Source organism: Mastigoproctus giganteus, chromosome 8 (genome assembly GCF_048544385.1).
Source record: "Mastigoproctus giganteus isolate SK-2022 chromosome 8, ASM4854438v1, whole genome shotgun sequence".
Taxonomy (NCBI): domain Eukaryota; kingdom Metazoa; phylum Arthropoda; class Arachnida; order Uropygi; family Thelyphonidae; genus Mastigoproctus; species Mastigoproctus giganteus.
Genome location: NC_143582.1, coordinates 85,473,581 through 85,497,859, shown reverse-complemented (window position 1 = coordinate 85,497,859; position 24,279 = coordinate 85,473,581). Strand labels below are relative to the sequence as shown.

At 38.3% G+C, this 24,279-nt stretch overlaps 1 protein-coding gene across 3 annotated transcripts in view; it reads left to right on the top strand.

Annotated features, from left to right (window-relative positions):
* Blos2 (biogenesis of lysosome-related organelles complex 1 subunit 2) overlaps nucleotides 1-24,279 on the top strand; it is a 74,331-nt gene that overhangs the window by 7,851 nt on the left and 42,201 nt on the right. For all 3 annotated transcript variants that reach the window (XM_090379555.1, XM_090379556.1, XM_090379557.1), the window contains exon 3: nucleotides 20,773-20,892. In XM_090379555.1, coding sequence (XP_090235681.1) covers nucleotides 20,773-20,892 — 120 coding nt within the window. The remainder of the gene's footprint in view (nucleotides 1-20,772; nucleotides 20,893-24,279) is intronic.

Below are 24,279 nucleotides of genomic sequence, written 5' to 3'. Positions count from 1 at the left end.
GTGTATTCAAGTTATAAGGTTTTTAAATTAATTTTTTATAAATTACACAAGATACTGAAATGAAACAAGTAGTTTTTCAATACAATCTCCTAGAACAGCGTTTCCAAAACTGGGAGCTGCGGACCCCTGGGGATCCGGTGACCAGTTCCAGTGGGTTCGCAAAACATTCAGAAGGTATCAAGTAATATGTGTTTATTTATTTATTATTTTTTTTTTATAAGTAATGTAGAACATTACTTATTTTCGATAAGATTAGTGTATATAATTGTATACGTATTTCAAATTATTCGTTCTATGTACAGAAAATTGATGATAAAGTTATTATTATGTATCTGTATAAAAATAAGAATAAGTTGAGTTGTTTCACACATTAAATTTTGAATTTCTTTTCAGAAAACCTATTGTTCCTATGGGGTTTCCTTTTTTTAAGGGGATCCGCAAAATTGTTTTGATTTTTGAAGGCGTTCATAAATCTCAGTAGTTTGGGAACCGCTGTCCTAGAAGGAACAAATTTTTCACACCTTTTCTTCCAAGCTGTGAAGGCTTGTTTAGAGGTGTGTTTAGCCCACTGTTGAATGGCTGTGAAGCAGCTTCATGTTGGCTAAAAAAAGTTCTCTCATGAAGAGCAGCCTTCATTTGTGAAAACAACCAGAAGTCATTATGTGCAAGGTCAGGCCAGTATGGCGGATGTGGGATAACCTTAATTTTATTTTCTTTAAAAAAATTTTGTGCTTTAGCAGATGCTAGGGTAGAGCATTTTCCTGATGGAATTGAATATGATTCTGTCTGTGTGGATATTTCTTCTGAAATGCTGGGCAAAAATTGTTTCATCAAAATCTATTCATGTAGGTTTCCTCCCATTGTGGTGCCCTTGGGAACACAATGTGTAAGAATTATTACACAGTGTTATAATATCCGCATATCCTCAAGTTAGGACCTAACTTGAGGATACGGGACCCTAGGCAAAAGTATTTTTGGGGCTCCTTTAAAAATGTTTATTACGAAATGACATTTAATGTTTTTAGATTAATAATAATAATGATAAATGGATAGGTTTTGGTGCCTATCCATTTATCATTATTATTCCTTTGCGAAGTCGTGGTGCCAATGGCACATTCAAAGGCAAATATATGGGGTCACGTTTGATTGTCATGTATAATTTTGGGGTCGCGGGTAGGAAAAAGTTGAGACCCCCCTGGGCTAAAGTCTGATAATACCACTTGTATACACCAGTGACATTTTTGAACTTTAGCCCAGGGGTCCCAACTTTTATACATGACCCCAAAATTATACATGACAATCACGTGACCCCATATTTGCCTTTGAACGTGCCATTGGCATCAGGATTATACAAAAGGCACCAAAACCTATCCATTTATCATTCGCATTAGCATTAGTAGAGGCATATGATGCAAGAAAGCAAGCTTATTCAGCATCAGCCAAAAAAAAAAAAAAAACACACACCACTCCCATTTCACCCCTCCGTTCGTTCGAAATACCTGTCCAGTTGAGCTTTAAATTTGTTTAGGCTATCAACTTCAACAACAAGTGATGGAAGTCGGTTCCACCAACCAACCACCCACTGGCCAAAGGCAAATTTCCGCACATCTATCCGACATCCGTCCTTCCTCAATTTGAATTTATGCCCTCTGAGGTGATTATTCTGAGCAAGATGAAGAATCCCATTGGCATTGAGCATGCTCAAACCATTCAAAGCCTTATACACCTCTATCAGATCACCTCGCCGGTGCCTAGTCTCCAGACTCTGTAATTTGCAAAACTTAAGCCTTTCTTCGTAAGAGCAACCCTTCGTTCCATTCACTAATCTCGTTGCACTTCTCTGTACCCGTTCCAGCAGCTCTACATCCTTCTTGAAATGAGGCCTCCAGACCTGTATACAGTACTCAAGATGTGGCCTAACCATTGCCTTATACAAGGGAATAATCACCTCCTTATCCCTGCTAGAAAAATTCCTGTATATCATTGACAAGACACCATGAGCTACACTTGCAACTCGTCTGCACTGCTCAGAGAACTTCATATCTGCCTGCACAATTACCCCCAGGTCCTTTTCATTCTCCACCACTGTCAGTGTAGTACCGCAGAGTTGATACGTTGCTCTGGGGTTACTGTTTCCCATATGTAGTACTTTACATTTGTCAATGTTAAACTTCATTTGCCACCTCTCAGCCCATCTGTTCAACCTTTCCAGATCCTGTTGCAGCAGCATAGCGTCAGTAGTTTCCTTAACAACCCTGCCAACCTTTGTATCATCTGCAAACTTGGACATTAAACTTGATATCCCATCATCAATATCATTCATAAACACCGAAAACAACAACGGACCCAACACTGAACCCTGAGGAACTCCACTAATAACATTAGTCCACGTTGAGCAGTGTCCATTGATTACCACTCTCTGTCTTCTGCCACTCAACCATCCCCTTATCCATAGCAGCAATTTGCCTCCAATGCCACCACACTGCTCCAATTTGTGCAGCAGTCTTCCATGTGCAACAGTATCAAAAGCCTTTCTATGATCCAAATATATAATATCAAAGTTATTCCCTGCATCCAGTTCTTTTGTGACTACATCATAGTAACCATTCAAATTGGTCAGGCAAGACCTGCCCTTAACAAAACCATGCTGCGTCTGAGCTATAACTGAATTCTTGTCTAGATGATTCTGCAGTGCTTCTTTAACCAGTACCTCCATTAATTTACCTGGAACAGAAGTTAAACTAACAGGTCTATAATTACTTGTGTCAGCCTTTGATCCTCCTTTGTGAATTGGGGTTACATTTCCACATCTCCAGTCTATGGGTACCTCCCCTGAGTCCAAAGAAGCTCTCATAATTATGGCTAGGGGTTTGCTTACTTCCTTTGCTGCCTCCTTTAATATAACTGGATAGATCCCATCCACCCCAGGTGCCTTTTTTATGTTTATCCTCAACAATCTCTCCTCCACTTTCCTCTCAGTTATTACAAAATCATCCAGCTCACTGCCAATGTTTACTTTACCTATATCATTCTCCTTCCTGAATAACTCCTCATGCATGAATGTAGATGCAAAATACTCGTTTAGATTGTTAGCCACCTGAGCAGGATCCTCAACTGTTGAACCATCAATATCCAGTGGACCAATCTGATTCATCCCTTTCCTTCTTGAGTTTAAATATGTAAAGAACTCTTTTCTGTTTTTCTTTGCATCCTTTGCCAAGGATTTTTCGTAGTCTGCCTTTGCCTGCCTAATCTCCTTTGTGACTTGGTTACAGACCAACTTATATCTATCATAGGCTTCCATGTCACCCATTAATTTGTATGTATCCCATGCATTTTTCTTCTCTGCCACATGTCTCATTAGTTCATCTGACAACCATTTAGGCCTAAACCTTGAACAATATTTCTTAGTTGGTATGTAAAGCCTGGTAGCCTCCAAGATTAGTTCCTTGAACGCTTCCCATTTTAAGTTTGCTGTTGGTAACATCATCAGTTGGTCCCACTGTATAGAATTTAAATACTGTCTCAGACCATCATAGTCGCCTTTACGAAAACAAAAACCCTTCCCTTTACCTCTGATGGTAGTTACCTCCTTGAGTAAATCCCACTTCAACACACTGTGATCACTGCCACCTAGTGGTTCATTTATCTGCAGATTCTTAATGCATGAAGAATCACTACTGATAATCAGATCAAGAGTATTGCTCCCTCTTGTTGCCTCACGAACATGCTGATGTAGAAAACAATCATCCAATAAATCCACAAAAGTCTTGCTAGTGTGCGAGTGACCAACCCAGAAATTCCAGTCAATATCTGGGAAATTAAAATCCCCCATTATAAGACTCTCTGATTTACTGGCCCACTCTATTTCCCTGTACAATATCTTATTATACTCATCAGAGTCATTAGGCCTATAGCACACTCCTACTCTCAATTTTGATTTCCCTATGCTTATGTCACACCAAACTGACTTGACACTGCCCTGTCCATCGATGTCGACTGGCTTCACTTCCTTGGACTTTATGTGTTTCTTAATTAATAGCATAACCCCTCCTCCCCTCTCTATCCTTTCTATACACATTGTGTTCCCCAAATTCCAGTTCCGCATTACTTATATCTGTGTGACACCACGTCTCTGATATCCCAACAATATCTGCCTTTGATGTTTTGAGCAATACCTCAAATTCATCAAATTTATTTACCAAACTCCTAGCATTGGTGTACATGCAAGTATACATGCACCTGTTTCTATTCTTAGCCACCCTAACACAACCCATGTGTTTACTTGTACTGCAATGACTCCCAGCAGTCTCTGAAATATCCTGCATCTTGTTTTTCAGGCTTCTGCTCATTTCAATAGAAGCAGTGCAAGAATCACTTCCACCTCTGCCAGTGGCTACTGTTAATCTATTAGTCCTTGTATCCCCCCAACTAGCAGTTTTCCGACCCACCTAACACTGCCTCGACAGCATCAGCAAAAATTCTTGCACCCTTTCTATTTAAGTGTATCCCATCCCTGTAGAAGCAATCTCTTGTTAACAAGTACAGTCCAGGCTGAAAAAAATTCTACCCCTTGAGCCTTGCACAATCCCTCCAGGGCCGAATTGATCGACAAGGCTCTCATCATATACTCCCTCCTATCGTGTCTGAGCAGAATTGCAGACACTTTCAAATTCAACCCTAATTCACGGCTTTTTTTCAACAGTGACCTGTACTTGCTAAGTAATTCCGCCGGTCTCCTACTCTCTTATTATTATTATTAATCCAAAAACATTAAATGTCATTTCATAATAAACATTTTTACAGGAGCCCCAAAAATACCTTTGCTTAGAGCTCGCATATCCTCAAGTCAGGCCCCTACTAACTTCCTGTCATTTTGAAACAGTTGTAATAATATACTTTGATTATTTTTTTTTAATTCAGTTTGGAGACCTTTAACTTGAATGCACCTCATAAAAGAAGAAAAGTTCATATTTTACAAGGAAATGTTTATTTGTATCACGCAAAATGTAGCTGATATATGAGGTGTGGCTATTAAATAACAAGCATAGCAGTAAAATAAATATAATGAAATATTTTGTACCTTTCAAGTTATCCCTTTCAAAATAATTGCCTTGGGCTTGCACACACTGTTCCATATGTTTCTTCCAAGCATAGAAACGTTTGTGGAAGTAATTTTCTGTAAACCCTTTTAACATTTTGCTTGTTTTTTTCTGAATGTCTTCAATGGACTGAAAATGGGTTCCCTTAAGCACACGTTTGAGTTTAGGGAAGAGACAAAAAATCACAATGATCTAGGTCCTGGTGAGTAGGATGCATGTTCACACAGGGATTTGTTTTTTGGCCAGAAACTGGTGCACAAAGTGCTTGTTGTGTGCTGGAGCATTGTCTTGATGGATCATCAAACCCTCCTGCAATTCAGGTCTTTTTGAATTTTTTCACACAGCCTTGTCAGAATTTCAGTGTAGTATGTTTGATTGAAAGTCTGATTTGGTGGGATATATTCAGCCATAATAATTCCTTTAATATTGAATAAAACAAGAAACATGGTTTATATTTTTGATTTTGACAATTTTTCTTTTTTTAGTCTTGGGGATATTTTTGTCTTCCATTGCATTGATATGACTGTCTTTTAGTGTTTAGGTCATCCTGGAATAGCAAACTATCATCTCAAATAATTTTTGATCTGGATCTTCAATTTTTTCAAAACATCTTCACAAATATGGAGTCTTATTCTTTGATCTTCATAATTTTCTTATGATAATCTGTGAGGAACATTTCATGACAGGTTCTCAGTGAATGTGAAATAGATCTCGTTGTTTTCTTCCTCACAGAATAAATGATTAGAATAGCTGATTGTTCTGCTCCAACGACTGCTATCATCACTTCCCACAGAAAAATGACCTACATCTGTCCTTTCTTAATTTGAATTTATGCCCCCTTAGGTTCATAATCTGAACAAGTGGAAGGATCCCATCAGAATTCAGCATGCTCAATCCATTCAAGGCCTTATACACCTCAATCAGATCACCGCGCAGGTGCCTAGTCTCCAACCACTGCAATTTTCAGAACTTAAGCCTCTCTTGTTAAGAGGATCCCTTCATTCTCCTCACCAATCTTGTTACCCTTCTCTGTACACGCTCAAGTAAATCTACATCCTTCCTAAAATGAGGCCTCCAGACCTGTACGCAGTACTCAAGGCGTGGCCTGACCATTGCCTTATACAGAGGGATAATCACCTCCTTTTCCCTGCTAGCAAAATTCCTATATATCATTTACAAAACTCCATGACCTGCCCTGGCAGCCTGTCTGCATTGCTCAGAAAACTTCATATCTGCCTGCACAATTACGCCCAGGTCTTTTTCATTTTCTACCACCTTAAGTGTAGTACCATACATTTGGTACATTTCTCTGGGATTACTTCTACCCATATGCAGTACTTTGCATTTGTTAAGGTTAAACCTTAATTGCCACTTCTTAGCCCATCTGCCCAAATTATCTAGATCCTGTTGCAGTAGCACACTGCCATTACTGTCATTAACAACCCTGCCAACCTTTGTATCATCTGCAAACTTCGACATTAAGCCTGATATACCCTCATCAATATCATTGATAAATATACAAAACAACAGTGGACCCAACACCGAACCCTGTGGGACTCCACTAATAACATTAGTCCACGAAGAGCAGCACCCATTGATTACCACCCTCTGTCTTCTCCCACTTAACCATCCTTTTATCCATTGTAGCAACTTACTCTTAATACCATTCTGCTCCAGTTTGTACAATAGTCTTTCGTGCGCAACAGTGTGAAAAGCTTTCCTGAAATCCAAATATATGATATCAAAATTATTTTTTCATCCAGTTCCTTTGTAACCACATCATAATATCCAATCTAATTTGTCAGACAAGACCTTTCCCTTAACAAACCCATGCTGTGTCTGAATTATTGCTGCAGTCTTGTCTAGATGATCCTGCAATGCATCTTTAATCAATGACTCCATTATTTTACCCGGAACAGAAGTTAAACTAACTGGTCTGTGATTACTCGTGTCACCCTTCGATCCCCCTTTGTGAATTGGGGATACATTTGCACATCTCCAGTCCGTGGGAACCTCTCCTGTGGCAGCTATATTTTAATGCCGCGAAATGGTCTTGCACTTGGGGAATAGCAATCCAAAAATAAATTATACACTTGGTGGGGTTGAATTTAAAACAGTAGAGGTTCGATTGTGTCCTATCGAATGATTTATTGAATATTGTCTTTTAGAGATGTGGAAGTCATAGCAGTATAAGATAATTGTAAGACCATATTTAGAATACTGTTTTCAGGTCATTTTGAATTGGGGTCAAGTATGGAGACGTCATCTGAAACAAGATATTGAGCTTCTTGAAAGGGCACAAAGATGGGCAACTCGCATGGTGAGATCGGCAAAAGATGACTATATGAGGAAAGACTTCGATTATGTGGGCTATAGTGCTCGGCAACCAGGCACTCCAGAGGTGACCTGATTGAGGTTTGTAAAGCTCCGAGAGGAGTTAGTAAACAAATGAAGGTGGAATTTTCATTTATAAAGAATTCTATAACTAGGGGACATAAATTCAAATTACAGGGGAAATGGTTTAGACTAGATTATAAGATGTTTACTTTTAGCCAGCAAGTTGTTGATTGTTGGAACAGTTTGCCTTCTCAGTTAGTTGAGGTTGACAGTATGAATAAATTCAAAGGTCAACTGGATAGTTACCTATTTGAGGAGGGAAGGAAATAATCTGCATTTTCTTATCTACCCTTTTTTATTTCCAGTGCAGCAAAATCTTGTGGCTTCCTTGCACTATATATGGCTATTATTATAGTTCTTGGTAAAAGCTGCATGGAAAAAAAAGTCCTGGTGGTGTCCCCGAGAATCAGAAAGCCTCGATAATCCAAGCCCAGTCAAGGTTTCCACAATACAGATTTGGCTGTCTCAAGAAAACAATTGATCAACAGGCCTCACCAGTGGCACTGTTAGCCTGACATGGTGATCAGACAACTAGCATACCATTGGCTTTGGTCAAATATATATTGTAGCCATCCTACAAGCAAAAGTTATAAATAAAATTCTTACCACTTGTGCTTTGGGTAATGGTCTATCTATCAGCGACTCTACAATCCGATTTCTCCTCCACTTTGCTCTCAGTTATTACAAAATCATTTAGATCCCTGTTAGAGTTTAATAAGCTTCTGTCCTCCACTTCCCTACAGAATTGTTCATGTGTGAATGTAGATGCAAAATACTCATTCAATTTGTCAGCTACCTCAGCAGGTTCATCAACAATTGAACCGTCGATGTCAAGTGGACCAATCTGATTCATCCCCTTCCTTCTAGAGTTTACATAAAAAGTCTGTACTGTTTTTCTTTGCATTGTTTGCCAAAGGTTTCTCATAATCTGCCTTTGCTTGCCTAATGTGACTTGATTACATACTATCTTATATTTACCATAGGCATGTGTATCTCCGGATAATTTATATGTGTTCCATGCATTTTTCTTCCCTGTCACGAGTCTCATTAGGTCATTTGACATCCATTTAGGCCTAAACATTGAACAGTATTTCTTAGTTGGTATGAAAAGCCTAGTAGCTTCCACGATTAATTTCTTGAATGCTTCCCATTTAGAATTTGCTGTTGGTAACATCATCAATTGGTCCCACTGTATAGAATTTAAAAAATCTGTGAGACCACTGTAGTCACCTTTACAAAAGTAAAAAGCCTTCGGCGAAGGTAAAGAAAGCCAACACGAGAACGACGAGAAACTTTGGATACCTTACGCGGAAAATTAGTTTCCCAATACAGCACTCTAGCGCTGCTTGTTCGGTAAACAGACAGTAGGTGTTATCGGTCTGGAGCAAAGTCAAGAATGATATATTGATTGACAGGTAGGCGTGGAAAACGATATGTTGATTGGTGCGCGAACACAACGCACGATAACATCAGTTTAGTAGCACTCAGAAGCACTAATGGTAACTTGCCCTAATCGCACATGCCCAAATGAACGTTAACTTGCCCATAATGGTGAAAAAAGGTCAGGCTACCTCCACCTGAATCCCATGGGAGCTTGAACCCCTCCCAAAATGGAGTTGGTAATCTAACCTTTTTTCTTTAGAATCATGGGTGGACAAGTGCATAAATTGTTTATTAACAAAATATTAATTTTTTTATTACTGTACTTTTATTTTTAAAGACACTCGTGCGGATACACACGTATCATAACGTCAATCAAAACCTCAATAGCTATTCACTATATATATAAAGAATCTTTCTTTCTTTTCCTATTATTTCCTAACCTAACGTTTGAGGTTAGGTTATGAAATATAACGAAAAATAAAGAAACCTTTGCCTTTTTTCGTAACCAAACCTAAATCAACAATATAGTAAAAACACTCATGAACTCCAAAAATCTGCTTTTAATAATGAGAAAAAAACCATAATGAAGAACATAAAAAATGAACGGAACGAAACTTTTATTAATTTAGTTTTCATCAAAATATCAACCGACGTTTTATTTTCCTTACAAATTTCTTCCATCTTTAAAAGATTCATTGCTACTATTACCTGTTTACCGTTCATCACAAAACTATTATGCACTATTCTTTACTCATAAATGCACATCATAATGCCAACCAATGACTACACAGTAGCTTGTTTTCTGTCATGCCAACCATCAGTCATTTCATTATTTGCCATGCCTACCTGTCAATCAATATATTCTTCTTGATTTCGGCTCCAGATCGATAAAATCTACTGTCTGTTTACCGAGCAAGCAGCGCTAGAGTCAGGTGTCGGGAAACTAATTTTCTTCATAAGTTATCCAACATTTCTCGTTGTTCTTATGTTGGCTTTCTTTACCTTGGCTAAGCCTTCCCCTTACCCCTGATGGCAGGTACATCTTTAAATAAATCCCACATCAATGCACTGTGATCACTACCACCTAGTGGTTCCTCTATCTGCAGATTCTTAATGCATGAAGAATCACTGCTGATAATCAGATCAAGAGTATTACTCCCTCTGGTTGTCTCTTTAACATGTTGCCGTAGAAAACAATCATCCAATAAATTTTATAATGAAAGGATTCGGTACTACAAATTGCAGAATATGAAGATGCTGCAACTTTCAGTACTGAAGTATATTTAACCTAAATGCCCCGATCAGATTACCTTGCGGGTGATTTGATGGGGTGTTTAAGGTTTTGAATGGATTGAGCAAGCTCAGTTTTGATGGCATTCTTCCTCTTGCTGAGACTACACACACAAAGAACCATATATTCAAATCGAGGAAGGATGGTGCAGGATGAATATGATGAAGTTTGCCTTCAGTCAGCAGGTGTTTGATTATTCAAACAAACTTTCATCTGTTGTTGTTGTTGGTAGTGATTAGTTTGAATAAATTAGTATTATTAGCAGTGGTAAATGATATAAGAAAGCAAGCTTATACAGCATCAGCCAAAAAAAAAATCCCATTTCACCTGTCCATTCCCTCTAATAATTTGTCTAGTTTGTCTAGTTCTTCCTTGAATTTATTCGAACTGTCCACTCCTGTAACAATGGATGGAAGCTTGTTCCAGCATTCACCCACCTGTTGGCTGAAGTCAAACTTCCGCATTTCTGTTCTGCGATTATCCTTTCTCAACTTGAATTTATGTTCCCTCATGTGCTGCCTTCATGGGTAGCACAGTTGTTAGAATTGTCTTCCTCTCCATACCGGGTGGAAAAGACCTGTGTTTGAGTTTTCCCCTGATGGCATGAATTTTTATAGGCCTTTTTCACAGCACAGCTGAGTTAGTTGATCTCAGGAGAGGGTTGCATGGTTTTTTCTCTTGGAAACTTGGGTTTTTCATCCAGAAAACCGAACATCAACCACAGAACACACCCAGTTTACAGACAGTATATATAGAGCAATATGGTGTTAGTTGCTGATGCTCCTAAAAACTTACCACCACCACCACCACCACTACTCTCATGTGCTTAGTCTGAACAAGTGGAAGAATCCAATCAGCATTGAGTTCCTTAAGCTATTCAAAGTCCTAAAAACCTCAGTCAGATCATCTTGCAGGTGCCTGGTCTCCAAATGCTGCAATTTGCAGAATTGAAGCTGTTCCGTATGAGAACACCATATAGAGCAGTGTCCATCGATAACCAGTCTGAACTTAGAAAACCCTTTAACCTTAGCACTGACTTTCCTTAATGCTGTATTGCTCCAATTTGTACAGCAGTCTTTCTGAAATCTAAGTATGTGATATTTGAAAATTATATTTGCCTCCAGTTCCTTTGTCACTGCATTATAGTATCCAGTCAAATTGGTCAGACAAGATCTCCCCTTAACAAACTCATGCTGGGACTTAAGTGTAACTGCTCCTGTCTAGATGGTCCTGCATCACTTCTTTAACCAATGACCCCATTATTTTCCATGGAAAAGAAGTTAAGCTAATAGTGTGTAACTCATAGTAATACTAATAGTAATCATGGCACGTGATGCAAGAAAGCAAGCGTATGAGCTTATGTAGCATCAGCCAAAAAAAAAAAAAAAAAAATTCACACAACCATTCCCTCTAAATGTTTGTCCAGTTTCTCCTCAAATTTATTTAACCTATCAACTTCCATAATGACAGATGGAAGTTTGTTCCAGCAATAAACCAGTCGCTGGCTAAAGGCAAATTTCCGCACATCTATTACAGCTGTCTTCATCAATTTGAATTTATGCCCCTTTAGGTTCGTAATCTGAACAAGGGGAAGAATCCCATCAAAATTCAGCGTGCTCAACCCATTCAAGGCCTTATGCACCTCAATCAGATAACCTCACAGGTGCTTAGTCTCCAGCCGCTGCAATTTGCAGAACTTAAGCCTCTCAAGAGGATCCTTTCATTCCCCCTCACCAATCTTGTTGCCCTTCTCTGTACATGCTCAAGACAAATCTACATCCTTCCTAAAATGAGGGCTCCAGATCTGTATGCAGTATTCAAGGTGTGGCCTGACAATTGCCTTATACAGAGGGACAATCACCTCCTTTTCCCTGCTAGCAAAATTCCTGTATATCATTGACAAAACCCCATGATCTGCTTTTGCAGTCTGACTGCACAATTATCCCCAGGTCTTTTCCCCTTCCCTGAGTGTAGTGCCACACAATTGGTACATTCCTCTGGGGTTACTCCTACCTATATTTCCAGTCCGCAGTTGGCAGGGTTGTCATTAACAACCCTGCCAACCTTTGTATCATCTGCAAACTTCGACATTAAGCCTTATATACTGTCATCAATATCATTGATAAATATACAAAACAGCAGTGGACCCAACACCGAACCCTGTGGGATCCACTAATAACATTAGTCCACGAAGAGCAGCACCCATTGATTACCACCCTCTGTCCTCTCCCACTCAACCATCCTTTTATCCATTGTAGCAACTTACCCTTAATACCATTCTGCTCCAATTTGTACAGTAGTCTTCCATTTGTAACAGTTTCAAAAGCTTTCCTGAAATTCAAGTACATATATGACATCAGAATTATTTTTTGCATTCAGTTCCTTTGTAACCGCATCATAATATCCAATCAAATTTGTCAGACAAGTCTTTCCCTTAACAAACCCATGCTGTGTATGAATTAATACTGCAGTCTTGTCTAGATGATCCTGCAATGTCTTTAACCAGTGACTCCCTTATTTTACCTGGAACAGAAGTTAAACTAACTGGTCTGTAATTACTCGTGCCACCCTTCGATCCCCTTTTGTGAATTGGGGATACATTTGCACATCTCCAGTCCCTGGGGACCTCCCCTGAGTCCAAGGATGCTCTCATAATTATGGCTAAGGGTTTGCTTAGTTCCTTTGCTGCCTTCTTTAATATAACTGGATAGATCCCATCCACTCCAGGTGCCTTCCTTATGTTTAACTTCAACAATTTCTCCTCCACTTTGCTCTCAGTTATTGCAAAATCATTAAGCACCCTGCTGCAATTTGATAACCTTCTGGCATTTTCAATCCTTAATAACTCCTCGTGTGAATGTAGATGCGAAATACTCATTCAGTTTGTTTGCTCTCTGAGCAGGATCATCAACAGTCGAACCATCAACTGTTGACTTATGCCACCCTTTGATTTCCCTTTGTGAATTGGGCAATACATTTGCATTTATTGAGTCCATTGGGACCTCCCCAGAGTCTAAAAGTGCTCTCATAATTATAGCTTAAGTTTTTGCTTTCCTCCTTTGTTGTCTCCTTTAATATAATTGGATAGATTTCATCCACCCCAAGTGTCTTTTTTTTTACCTATAGCTTCAACAATTTCTCATCTATTTTCCTCTGTTATCACAAAATCATTTAGCTCCCTGTTAGAGTTTGATAAAGTTCTGGCATCCTCTTCCTTGAAGAATTCCTCATTTTTGAATGCAGATACAAAAATACATATTCAGTTTGTCAGCAACCTGAGCAGGATCATTAAAAGTTGAACCATCAACATCAAGTAGATCAATGTGATTCATTCCCTTCCTTTAGTGTTTTCAAAAGTAAAGAAGTCTGCTGTTTTTCTTTTCATCTTTTTTCAAAGATTTCACATAATCTGCCTTGGCTTGCCTTTGTGACATGATTGCTGACTAGTCCTTTGTGACATGATTTCTGACTAGTCCTTTGTGACATGATTGCTGACTAGTCCTTTGTGACATGATTACAGACTAGTTTATATCTACCATAGGCTTCTTTATCACACGATAATTTTTATGCATCTCCCATGCATTTTATTCTCTGCAACATATCTCTTTAGATCATTTGACAAATATTAAGGTCTAAGTCTTGAATAGCATTTTTTAGTTGGTATAATAAGCCTAGTAGCTTCTATGAATATTTCCCTGAATGCTTCCCATTTAGAATTTGTTGTTGGTAACATCATTAGTTGGTCCCGCTGTACAGAATTTAAAAGTTCTCTGAAACCACTGTAGTCTCCTTTACGAAAGCAAAAACCCTTCCCTTTACCCTTGATGGTTGTTACATCTTTAAGTAAATCCCGTATCAATACACTGCCATCTAGTGGTTCATTCTTTTATCTGCAGATTCTTAATGTATGAAGAATTACTGCTGATAGTGCCACTCTGCCTGATTTTCGATGTTTGTAAACTATTTAGCTGTTTTAACTCAGTTTTTTACACCGATTTCAGAAATTTCATTCATTTTTTTCTATCACGTACCATTTTTTCACAAATTACTTAAGTTAATGTCATGCTTTTTGTTATTGAATGTATTAAGTTAGGAGTAAATGCTGGGAATTTGTATGTGAAAAAACTAAGTATTTACATGTTGGCAACACTGCCTTCAGTCATTTGTTTCTTGAACCCGAGAACTCCATGCAGTAGTGTTTATCAGTGTGAGCTCAGTTTATTTTTGAGATTATCATGTCAAACTTCTATTAGAATAAGTAGCGACCTGGAGCGAAGGGTGTTGGGGGTTTCAGGGACGGATGGCAGTCATCCTGAAATAGGTGGGTATATGGGATGTGTTAGGGTAACTAGGAATAGGAATAAGAGCATGTATGCTTGCATGTATACCAATGCTAGAAGTATAGTAAATAAATTTGATGAATTTGAAGTGTTGGTCAAGACATCAAAGGCAGATATTGTTGGGATAGCAGAGACGTGGTATCACACAGATATAAGGAATGCTGAACTGGAATTTGGGGAGTACAATGTGTACAGAAAGGATAGACAGGATAGAAAGGAAGGAGGAGGTGTTATGCTGTTAATTAAGAAAAACATAAAATCAAAAGAAGTGCATCCAGTTGATATAGATGAATAGTGCACTGTTGAGTCAGTTTGGTGTGACATAAGCACTGCAAAAGCAAAAATAAGAGTGCGAGTGTGTTATAGGCCTAATGACACGAATGAGTACAATGAACAATTAAACAGAGAAATAGAGTGGGCTAGTAAATCAGAATGTCTTATAATGGGGGATTTTAACTTCCCAGATATTGACTGGAACTTGTGGGTTGGTCACTCTCACACTAGTCAGACTTTTGTGGATTTATTGGATTATTGTTTTCTGCAGCAGCATGTTCGAGAGGCAATCAGAGAAAGCAATACTCGTGATCTGGTTATCAGCAGTGATCATTCATGTATTAAGAATTTGCAGATAGAGGAACCACTAGGTGGCAGTGATCACAGTGTACTGATGTGGGATTTACTTAAAGATTTAATTACCATCAGGGGTAAAGGAAAGGGTTTTTGCTTCCATAAGGGTGAGTACAGTGGTCTCCGACAGTTTTTAAATTCTGTACAGTGGGATCAACTGACGACGTTACCAACAGTAAATTCTAAGTGGGAAGCATTCAAGGAATTAATCGTGGAAGCTACTAAAAGTTTCATACCTGTTAAGAAATATTGTTCAAGGTTTAGGCCAAAATGGTTATCTAATGAACTAATGAAACTCGTAACAGAGAGGGCGCCTCCGTAGCCAGGTGGGAAGGAGCAGCAGGGCGTAGCATACGCTTCTTGATTAGACCGAGGTTCGAGCCCGTCACCACCAAATACGGAGGATGTGGAAAGGTCAGGGAATGACCACCGCATCTCTCGGAGCATTATGGCCTTAGTTGCTAATGCTCCTAAAAAAACCAAATAACCAACTAATATAACCAATCGTAACAGAGAAGAAAAATGCATGGGATGCATAGAAATTATCAAGCGTGCATATAAATTATCAAGCGATAATTTATATGGGATGCATATAAATTATCAAGCCTATGGCAGATATAAGCTAGTCTGTAATCAGGTCACAAAAGAGGTTAGACAGGCGAAGGCAGATTACGAGAAATCCTTGGCAAAAGATGCTAAGAAAAACAGCAAGGATTTCTTTACTTATATAAACTCTAAAAGGAAGGGGATGAATCTGATTGGTACACTTGACATCGATGGTTCGACTGTTGATGATCCTGCTCAGAGAGCAAACAAACTCAATGAGTATTTTGCATCTACATTCACACATGAGGAATTATTAAGGTTTGAAAATGGCAGAAGGTTATCAAATTGTAGCAGGATACTTAAATGATTTTGTAATAACTGAGAGCAAAAGTGGAGGAGAAATTGTTGAAGTTAAACATAAGAAAGCACCTGGGGTGGATGGTATCTATCCAGTTATATTAAAGGAGGCGGCAAAGCAACTAAGCAAACCCTTAGCCATAATTATGAGAGCATCATTGAACTCAGGGGAGGTTCCCACGGACTGGAGATGTGCAAATGTATCCCCAATTCACAAAGGGGGATCGAAGGGTGACACGAGTAATTACAGACCAGTTAGTTTAACTTCTGTTCCAGGTAAAATAATGGAGTCGCTGGTTAAAGATGCATTGCAGGATCATCTAGACAAGACTGCAGCAATAGTTCAGGCACAGCATGGGTTTGTTAAGGGAAAGTCTTGTCTGACAAATTTGATAGGATATTATGATGTGGTTACAAAGGAGCTGGATGCGGGGAATAGCTTTGATGTCATATACAGTAAACCCACGCTATTCGCGGGGGTTACGTTCCTGAGAAATGCTGCGAATACCGAAATTGTGAATACTGAGTTATGGTTCCCATAGTAATAAAGGGGTTCTGTTCCAAAGTATGAAATATATAAGAAAAACTAGTCTAAAATTTTGTCTATGTATGTATTATATTATTATTATTACTATTATTATTATTAGCCATATGGTGCAAGGAAGCCTGAGGCTTATGCTGCACCAGGCAAAAAAAAAAATTCTGAATTACCCAGAGAGAGAGAGAGAGAGAGAGAGAGGTAGAAGGGAATCACCAAGAAAGAGAAGAATGATGATAATATGTACCTTCATAATATGACTATGTACATAGATAGTACATAGTGAAATGCAAACATATGGCATCGAAATGAAAATAAGAAACAATTTAATATTAAATGCAATATTTATTAGAAATTTCAAACAAATCTTTCAAACCAGCGCCTTTGCTAGCTAAAAAACTTATTCCACCAGTGCTATCACCAGTTTCGCTAAAGTGTTGATAAAGGAGTTTTGCCTTTTCACGAATGATGAGTGAACTTAACGGAATTTTATTTTGAGTTCAGTCTTCTATCCACAGATTTAAAGCTTTTCCCGTTTTTCCTAATTTAACATCAAAAGTTACAGAACAAACTTTTGAAGCAATTAGCGCATTTTCACAGACGCTACGGCGGATTTTTTCTTCTGATTTCTTGATTGATTGTACCATTGACTCATTGATTTTATAATGTTTTGACACTGAGGAGACACTTTCACCATTAGAAATTTTATCTAATAACTCAATTTTATTCGCTAATGTCATCACCTTCTTTGATCTTTTCACATTTCCCTTGTTATTCGTAGCCATATTTTTGTACGGGTTAGAAAGAACTGGTCCACAATAAAGTCACTTTCTTCCATTAACATACTCGAAAAAGTCTGTTTTACATTGCAAAACGTAGATTTATCACTTTTGTAGCATATAAATTTATTCAATTTATAAGCATATAAATTAAAAGCAAACGACGAAACCTTCCATGACAAGAGCATAACACATATTGAACAAGGATTAGCGAGAAACATCCATGCTCGCGATTTTGTGACCCCCCCCCTCTCCCCCCACTCACCGAGCACTGTTTTGACCGGTGAAGATAATTTTAGCCACGCCCATGTTTTTTTATGGCGTAAAATGTTCATGGCGTTTTAAAATTCACATTCTTTTATGTTTCATTTTATATTAAATCAGCGACCGAGAAACCGCGAATAGCGGGGGTTTACTGTATTTGGATTTCAGGAAAGCTTTTGACACTGTTGCACATGGAAGACTATTGTACAAATTGGAGCAGATTGGTATTAAGGGTAAGTTGCTACAATGGATAAAAGGATGGTTAAGTGGGAGAAGAGAGAGGGTGGTAATCAATGGGTGCTGCTCTTCGTGGACTAATGTTATTAGTGGAGTCCCACAGGGTTCGGTGTTGGGTCCACTGTTGTTTTGTATATTTATCAATGAAGGTATATCAGGCTTAATGTCGAAGTTTGCAGATGACACAAAGGTTGGCAGGGTTGTTAATGACAGTAATGGCAATGTGCTACTGCAACAGGATCTAGGTAATTTGGGCAGATGGGCTAAGAAGTGGCAACTGAAGTTTAACTTTGACAAATGCAAAGTACTACATATGGGTGAAGTAACCCCAGAGAAATGTACCAACTGTGTGGTACTACACTTAAGGTGGTAGAAAATGAAAAAGATCTGGGAGTAATTGTGCAGTCAGATATGAAGTTTTCTGAGCAATGCAGACAGGCTTCCAGGGCAGGTCATGGTGTTTTGTCAATGATTTATAGGAAATTTGCTAGCAGGGAGAAGGAGGTGATTGTCCCTCTGTATAAGGCGATGGCAGGCCATTCCTTGAGTACTGCGTACAGGTCTGGAAGCCTCATTTTAGGAAGGATGTAGATTTACTTGAGCGTGTACAGAGAAGAGCAACAAGATTGGTGAGGGGAATGAAGGGATCCTCTTACCAAGAGAGGCTTAAGTTCTGCAAATTGCAGTGGCTGGAGACTAGGCACCTGCGCAGTGATCTGATTGAGGTGTATAAGGCCTTGAATGGGTTGAGCACGCTGAATTCTGATGGGATCCTTCCACTTGTTCAGATTATGAACCTAAGGGGGCATAAATTAAAATTAAGAAAGGACAGATGTAGAATAGATGTGCGGAAATTTGCCTTTAGCCAGCGGGTGGTTAATTGCTGGAACAAACTTCCATCTGTCGTTGTGGAAGTTGATAGATTGAATAAATTTAAGGAGGAACTGGACAGGCATTTGGAGGGAATGTTTTGATGAAACAGTTTACGAAAGCTTTACCTCAGGAAGGTCCCTGCTTCAACCACCTTTATACTAAATTCCCATTGATCATCCAAGAGAAGCTAAAACAAGATGCTGTATGTTTATTGGACCTAAAATTTGCATACTGATGAGGGACTGAGATTTTGAGGGAACTATGAATGAAAGATGAAAACAGGCATGGATTAGCATCTGGTCTGTTATTGAGAACTTAGGGAACAACAAGGATCCAGACTAGAAGAATATATTGTTAAACTTCAAGAAGCTGGGCTGCAACTTGAGTGTCAAGGTAAATTTTTTACTCTCCCACATTGACTACTTCCCAGAAAAATCTAGGAAGTGTTAGTGAAGAACAGGGCGAGATGTTTTAGCAGGACATTAAACACCTGGAGATGAGGGACCAGGGGAGGTGGAATGCCAAGACGATGTCCGGCTATTGCTGGATGCTGAAGAGGGACTGTAAAGTAAAAGGATCTGCAAGAAAATCAAAGAAATGAAAATTTAACCCATCCTTAGATCCGTTTTTAAAACGAGAGGTGAGTGTTTAGTGGACTTTTTACCACTCTGCCCTTTTTAATAGCATTTTCAACATGTATTTAAATATAAAAGTCTGGTAAAAGTAGCATTTTGTTATAATTTCATTGCAGAAATTCTTCAAAATTAATAAAAATTTGTGGAAATTTGATTTTCTTTAGTGATTTTTGAAACCTGATGTAATGGAAACAAATGGGAGTCATTTTTTAAATCAGCATTAGAAAATTATGACCCTTTTCTAAGAAAATATCTGTGAATTTTTTTCCAAGTCCAGACTAGTGTAATCAGATCGAGAATATTGCTCTCTTGCTACCGCTCAAACATGCTGCTGTAGAAAACAGTCATCCGATAAATCTACAGATGTCTTGCTAGTGTTTGAGTGACCAGCTCAAAGTTTCAGTTAATATCTGGAAAGTTAAAATTTCCCATTATAAGATATTCTGATTTACTAGCCCAGTCTATCTCCATATAATTGTTTGTTGTACTCATAATGTTCATTAGGCCTGTAACACACTCCTACTCATTTTTCTTTTGCCACTGCATATGACACACCAAACTGACTGAACATCTCACTGGACACCCATGTCAACTCGATGCACTACCTTAGATTTTATGCACTTCTTAACTGAGAGCATAATCCATTACCTTAGAGTTTATGCATTTCTTAATTGAGAGCATAATCCCCCCACCGTCCTCCTCCTGTCCATCTGTTCTTTCTGTATATGTTGTACTCCCCATATTGAAATTCTGCATCCCTTATATCTGAGTGACACCACATCACTGATAGTCCCCTGATGTTTGATTACTTGACCAGCACTTCAAATTCATCAAATTTATTTACTATGCTCCTAGCATTGGTGTACATGTAAGTATGTATATACCTGTTGTTACTCTTAGTTACCCTAACACAGTCCATGTATTTCCTTGGTCCAAGTTGACCCACAGCAGACCTTGTAATTTCCAGTACTTTGATTTCTGGGCTTCTGCCTGTACCAGTAGAAGCAGTGAAAGAATCATTTTTAATCAGATTTAAGAAAGAACTGTATAAATTATTGGAGAGAAAGGACAGGCAATGTGGGAAGTTTTTTTTTTTTTATTTTAATGGTTGATGCTTTATAAGCTTGCTTTCTTGCATCATTTTTCACTACTTATACTAATGATTATGCTAATGGAATGTAAACCCTTGGTAATCTTGCTGTGATCACTATTGTACTCAGACTCACCTGTATAATAAAGACAGAATTATTCAAGTTGCTTTAAGGACATTCTTATATACTTTTGTGTTGTGAACTAGAATAGAAGTTAAAATGCCCTTCAGTTTTAACTGTAAAATTTTATATTTTGCAAGGAATGAAATTTTGTGTTCTTTCTTTCTTTCTTTCTTTCTTTCTTTCACATAGGTACTTTAGATGATTACAGACTACTGGAAGAGATGAATAGGGTTACTATTACCAAGTATTCTGACATGAAACAAATAGCCGCTAATGTGAGCAAGGCACTTAAGGATCTTAATGAAAAATGTAAGTTAATAAATACATTTGATAATATATTATATGGGTGGGATAAAACTTAACAAGGCTATGAAGCCAGGCATAACATCCATATGCCTTGAAATGATACTGGCTAATAATATACAGCATTTTAGAATAATATAAATTAAAATATAAACAAAATAAATATTCAGCATAAAAGGAGGCTTGCTAGACATGTACTATAAAACAAATGATGATATCAAAACATCAGAATGAAAATAATACAAAATATTTAGCATAAGAAGCAGATCATTAGGAATAAATTAAAAACATCATTCCATCAACCAAAGAAAGAAACTCAAACCAGTTAGAAATATACATAACACAAAAGAAACATAACTAAAATTATGTAAGTAACATCCATCCTTTGGGTAAATTTGAACCCTTAAAACTTTCCCATTTCATGGATTAATCCTTGCAGTGGTAGGAACAAACAAAGTTTATGAAATATTGCAAAGTTAATCTAATATTTGCTATTTAATTGAAGAAATCATCTGATTGATGAAGCTAGTGAGTAGATGGAAAGTGAGCCTGAAGTGCAATGAATGTTTTTTTGATAAACAATGAAAATGTTAGAATGCTCTCTTTATCATTCCATTGGGATTGATAAAATTCCAATTGGGATTGTCATCCCAACTGAATTTACCATTCAGTTGGGATGACAATAATAGAGTAACAGAAGGCAAAATAGGAAGAGAGAGGAGAACCTTCCCTCCTGGATTTGAACTAATGTTCAGAGGCCAGGAATGTTGTGTTATATTAATTTTTGCAGTTAAAGGGAGAAATTTTGTACAGCACCACCTGTGGGCTCCATTCTTCTGATAACATATCAGAAGATTGGAGCCCAAGAATGGAGTTATGGTCTGTGTATAGTAATTGATCTTTTGGTTGATCTAACTGTCTCAAGTTTAAAAAGGTTTGTTTGTTTTAAACCCTTGTTTTTGGTTTGGTTGTTTTTAAACCCTTCTTTTTGGAGGCGCCTCCGTAGCCAGGTGGGAAGGAGCAGCAGTGTGTAGCACACGCTTCTTGATTAGACCGGGGTTCGAGCCCGTCACCACCAAATACGGAGGATGCGGAAAGGTCAGGGAATGACCACCGCATATTCCCGGAGCAATATGGCCTTAGTTGCTAATGCTCCTAAAAAAAAAAAAAAAAAAAAAACCAAATAACCTTCTTTTTGGTTTGGTTATTTTTAAACCCTTCTTTTTGGTTTGGCTGTTTTTAAACCCTTGTTTTAGAATTTTAATCTGGTTTGTTACTTATCAAGTATTTCTGCTTGATTATATTCTGGATAATAGTATTAGTATTATTGCATCAGCAAAAAAAATAAAACCATATCATCTGTCCATCCCCTCTAATAATTTGTCTAGTTTCTTTCTTGAATTTATTCAAAATATCTAGTCCCACAATGTCAAAAGCAAGTTTTTTCCAACAATCAACTACCTGCTGGCCGAAGGCAAATTTTTGCCCATCTATCCTGCAATCAGTGTAACTTTCTCAATTTGTATGTATGTCCCTTTTTTGTGTGTAGTCTGAGCAAGAGGAGGCATGCTATTAGCATTGAACTTACTCAATTCATTCATTACTTTAAACACTTCAATCGGATCTTCTTGCAGGTGCCTGGTCTCCAGAAGTTGCAGTTTGCGGAACTGAAGCTCCTCCTGGTTAGAACACCCTTTTCTCCCCTTCAGTAATCTTGCTGCTTTTCTCTGAACACATTCCACCACGTCCTTCCTAAATTGATGCTGCCAGACCTGTATGCAGTACTCAAGATGTTGCTTAACCATTACCTTATACAAAAGGGTAGTCGCCTCCTTATCCCTGCTGGCAAAATTTCTGTATACCAATGACGAAACCACATGAGCTGTCCTGGCAGCATGTTTGCACTGCTCAAGGAGCTTTAAACTTCACTGCACAATTACCCCAGGTCTTTTTGATGTGTAAACATCTTTGGCGGCACCTACTAAATTTTGGACGGTAGTAAAATCAATTTGTCACGATTTTGTGATGTGGAAATTATGTTGTTTGACGTCATTTCTGTTTCATAACAAAGAAAAACGGAGTCAGGAGAGGAAATCGTGCAAAGGATCATGGGAGGTGATCTTGGATGCACTCAGAGCTGGCATAAACCAGCTGGTGGCGGGAAAAACGTTATGATTTGGGGCATACCATTTAGGTGGCTTTGGCCTAACCATTGCCACCCGTGGCAGAAACCTTTTGGTAATCAGAGAAATCGATATCTTGCAAAATTTACAGCAAAGTAAAGCATTTAAACAAAGGATCATGGGAGGTGATATTGAATGTGCTCAGAGCTGGCATAAACCAGCTGGTTGCGGAAAAATGTTTTTGATTCAGAGCATATCACTTAGGTGGCTTTGAGTTAAACATTGCCACCTGTGGCAGAAACCTTTTGGTAACCAGGGAAATGGATATCTTGAGGGCAGTGATCTTGGATGTGCTCAGAGCTGGCATAAACCAGTTCTGAGCACATCCAAGGTCATTACATTACATGCGCTTCAGCCTTACCAGTCGAAGTGCATGTAATGTAGGTGTTACAGTACCATCTGTATTACTGAAGCAATTGTATATTTCCATCAAGAGGCAAATCATAAACGTTTTTCTGCAACCAGCTGGGCCAGTCAAGAATATTTGAATCGGTTTGCAATTGGCAGATAACATACTCCAAATTACATGTATGAGTAGAATCTTTTGCTTGTTACTGGCCATTCTCATTAAGTTGCAGAATCCTCATTGGTGTTATCAAGTTTTCAAGTTTCTTTGCAATTGCGTTGAGTCAGTTGAGTGTGGCGAGCTTTAGAGCCTCACTCATCTCGCTGTTTAAATAATTGTAAAAGTCTCGAAAGGAGTCTTCTCCCAGTCATGTTACAAGACTATGCAGATTATTACCGCCTGCTTTGTCAGGGTCAACGTTGCGCCGTCATTGTCTTGACACATGTTACACATTTCAATTGTTTTGCGAATGTCCAAGTCCGATTTGTACAATTTATGATCTAGTATGAGCTCTTCATCGTTGTTGTAGATCTTGACATATTTCATCTCTGATATGTATCCCTGTTTCCTCATTGTGAAGGGGAATGTGCAGCATTACCATCTTGCACTTGTACTTGTTGAGATCCTGAGCCAAGTCATAATTTTGATAGCATATTATTGCTGGATACTGTCGTTTCTTGCAGATCTCATAGCACTGCATGTAATTTGCGACAAAGCACGACAGAGTAACATGATCCAACATGATAGTATGATTGTAACAGTACAAATACTTGTATTGTTGCAATCATACTGTTCAACAAATGGCTACAATGAAATGGGTAATTAGGCTATTGGCCTAACCTGTTCCAAACGTTGATTCGGTGT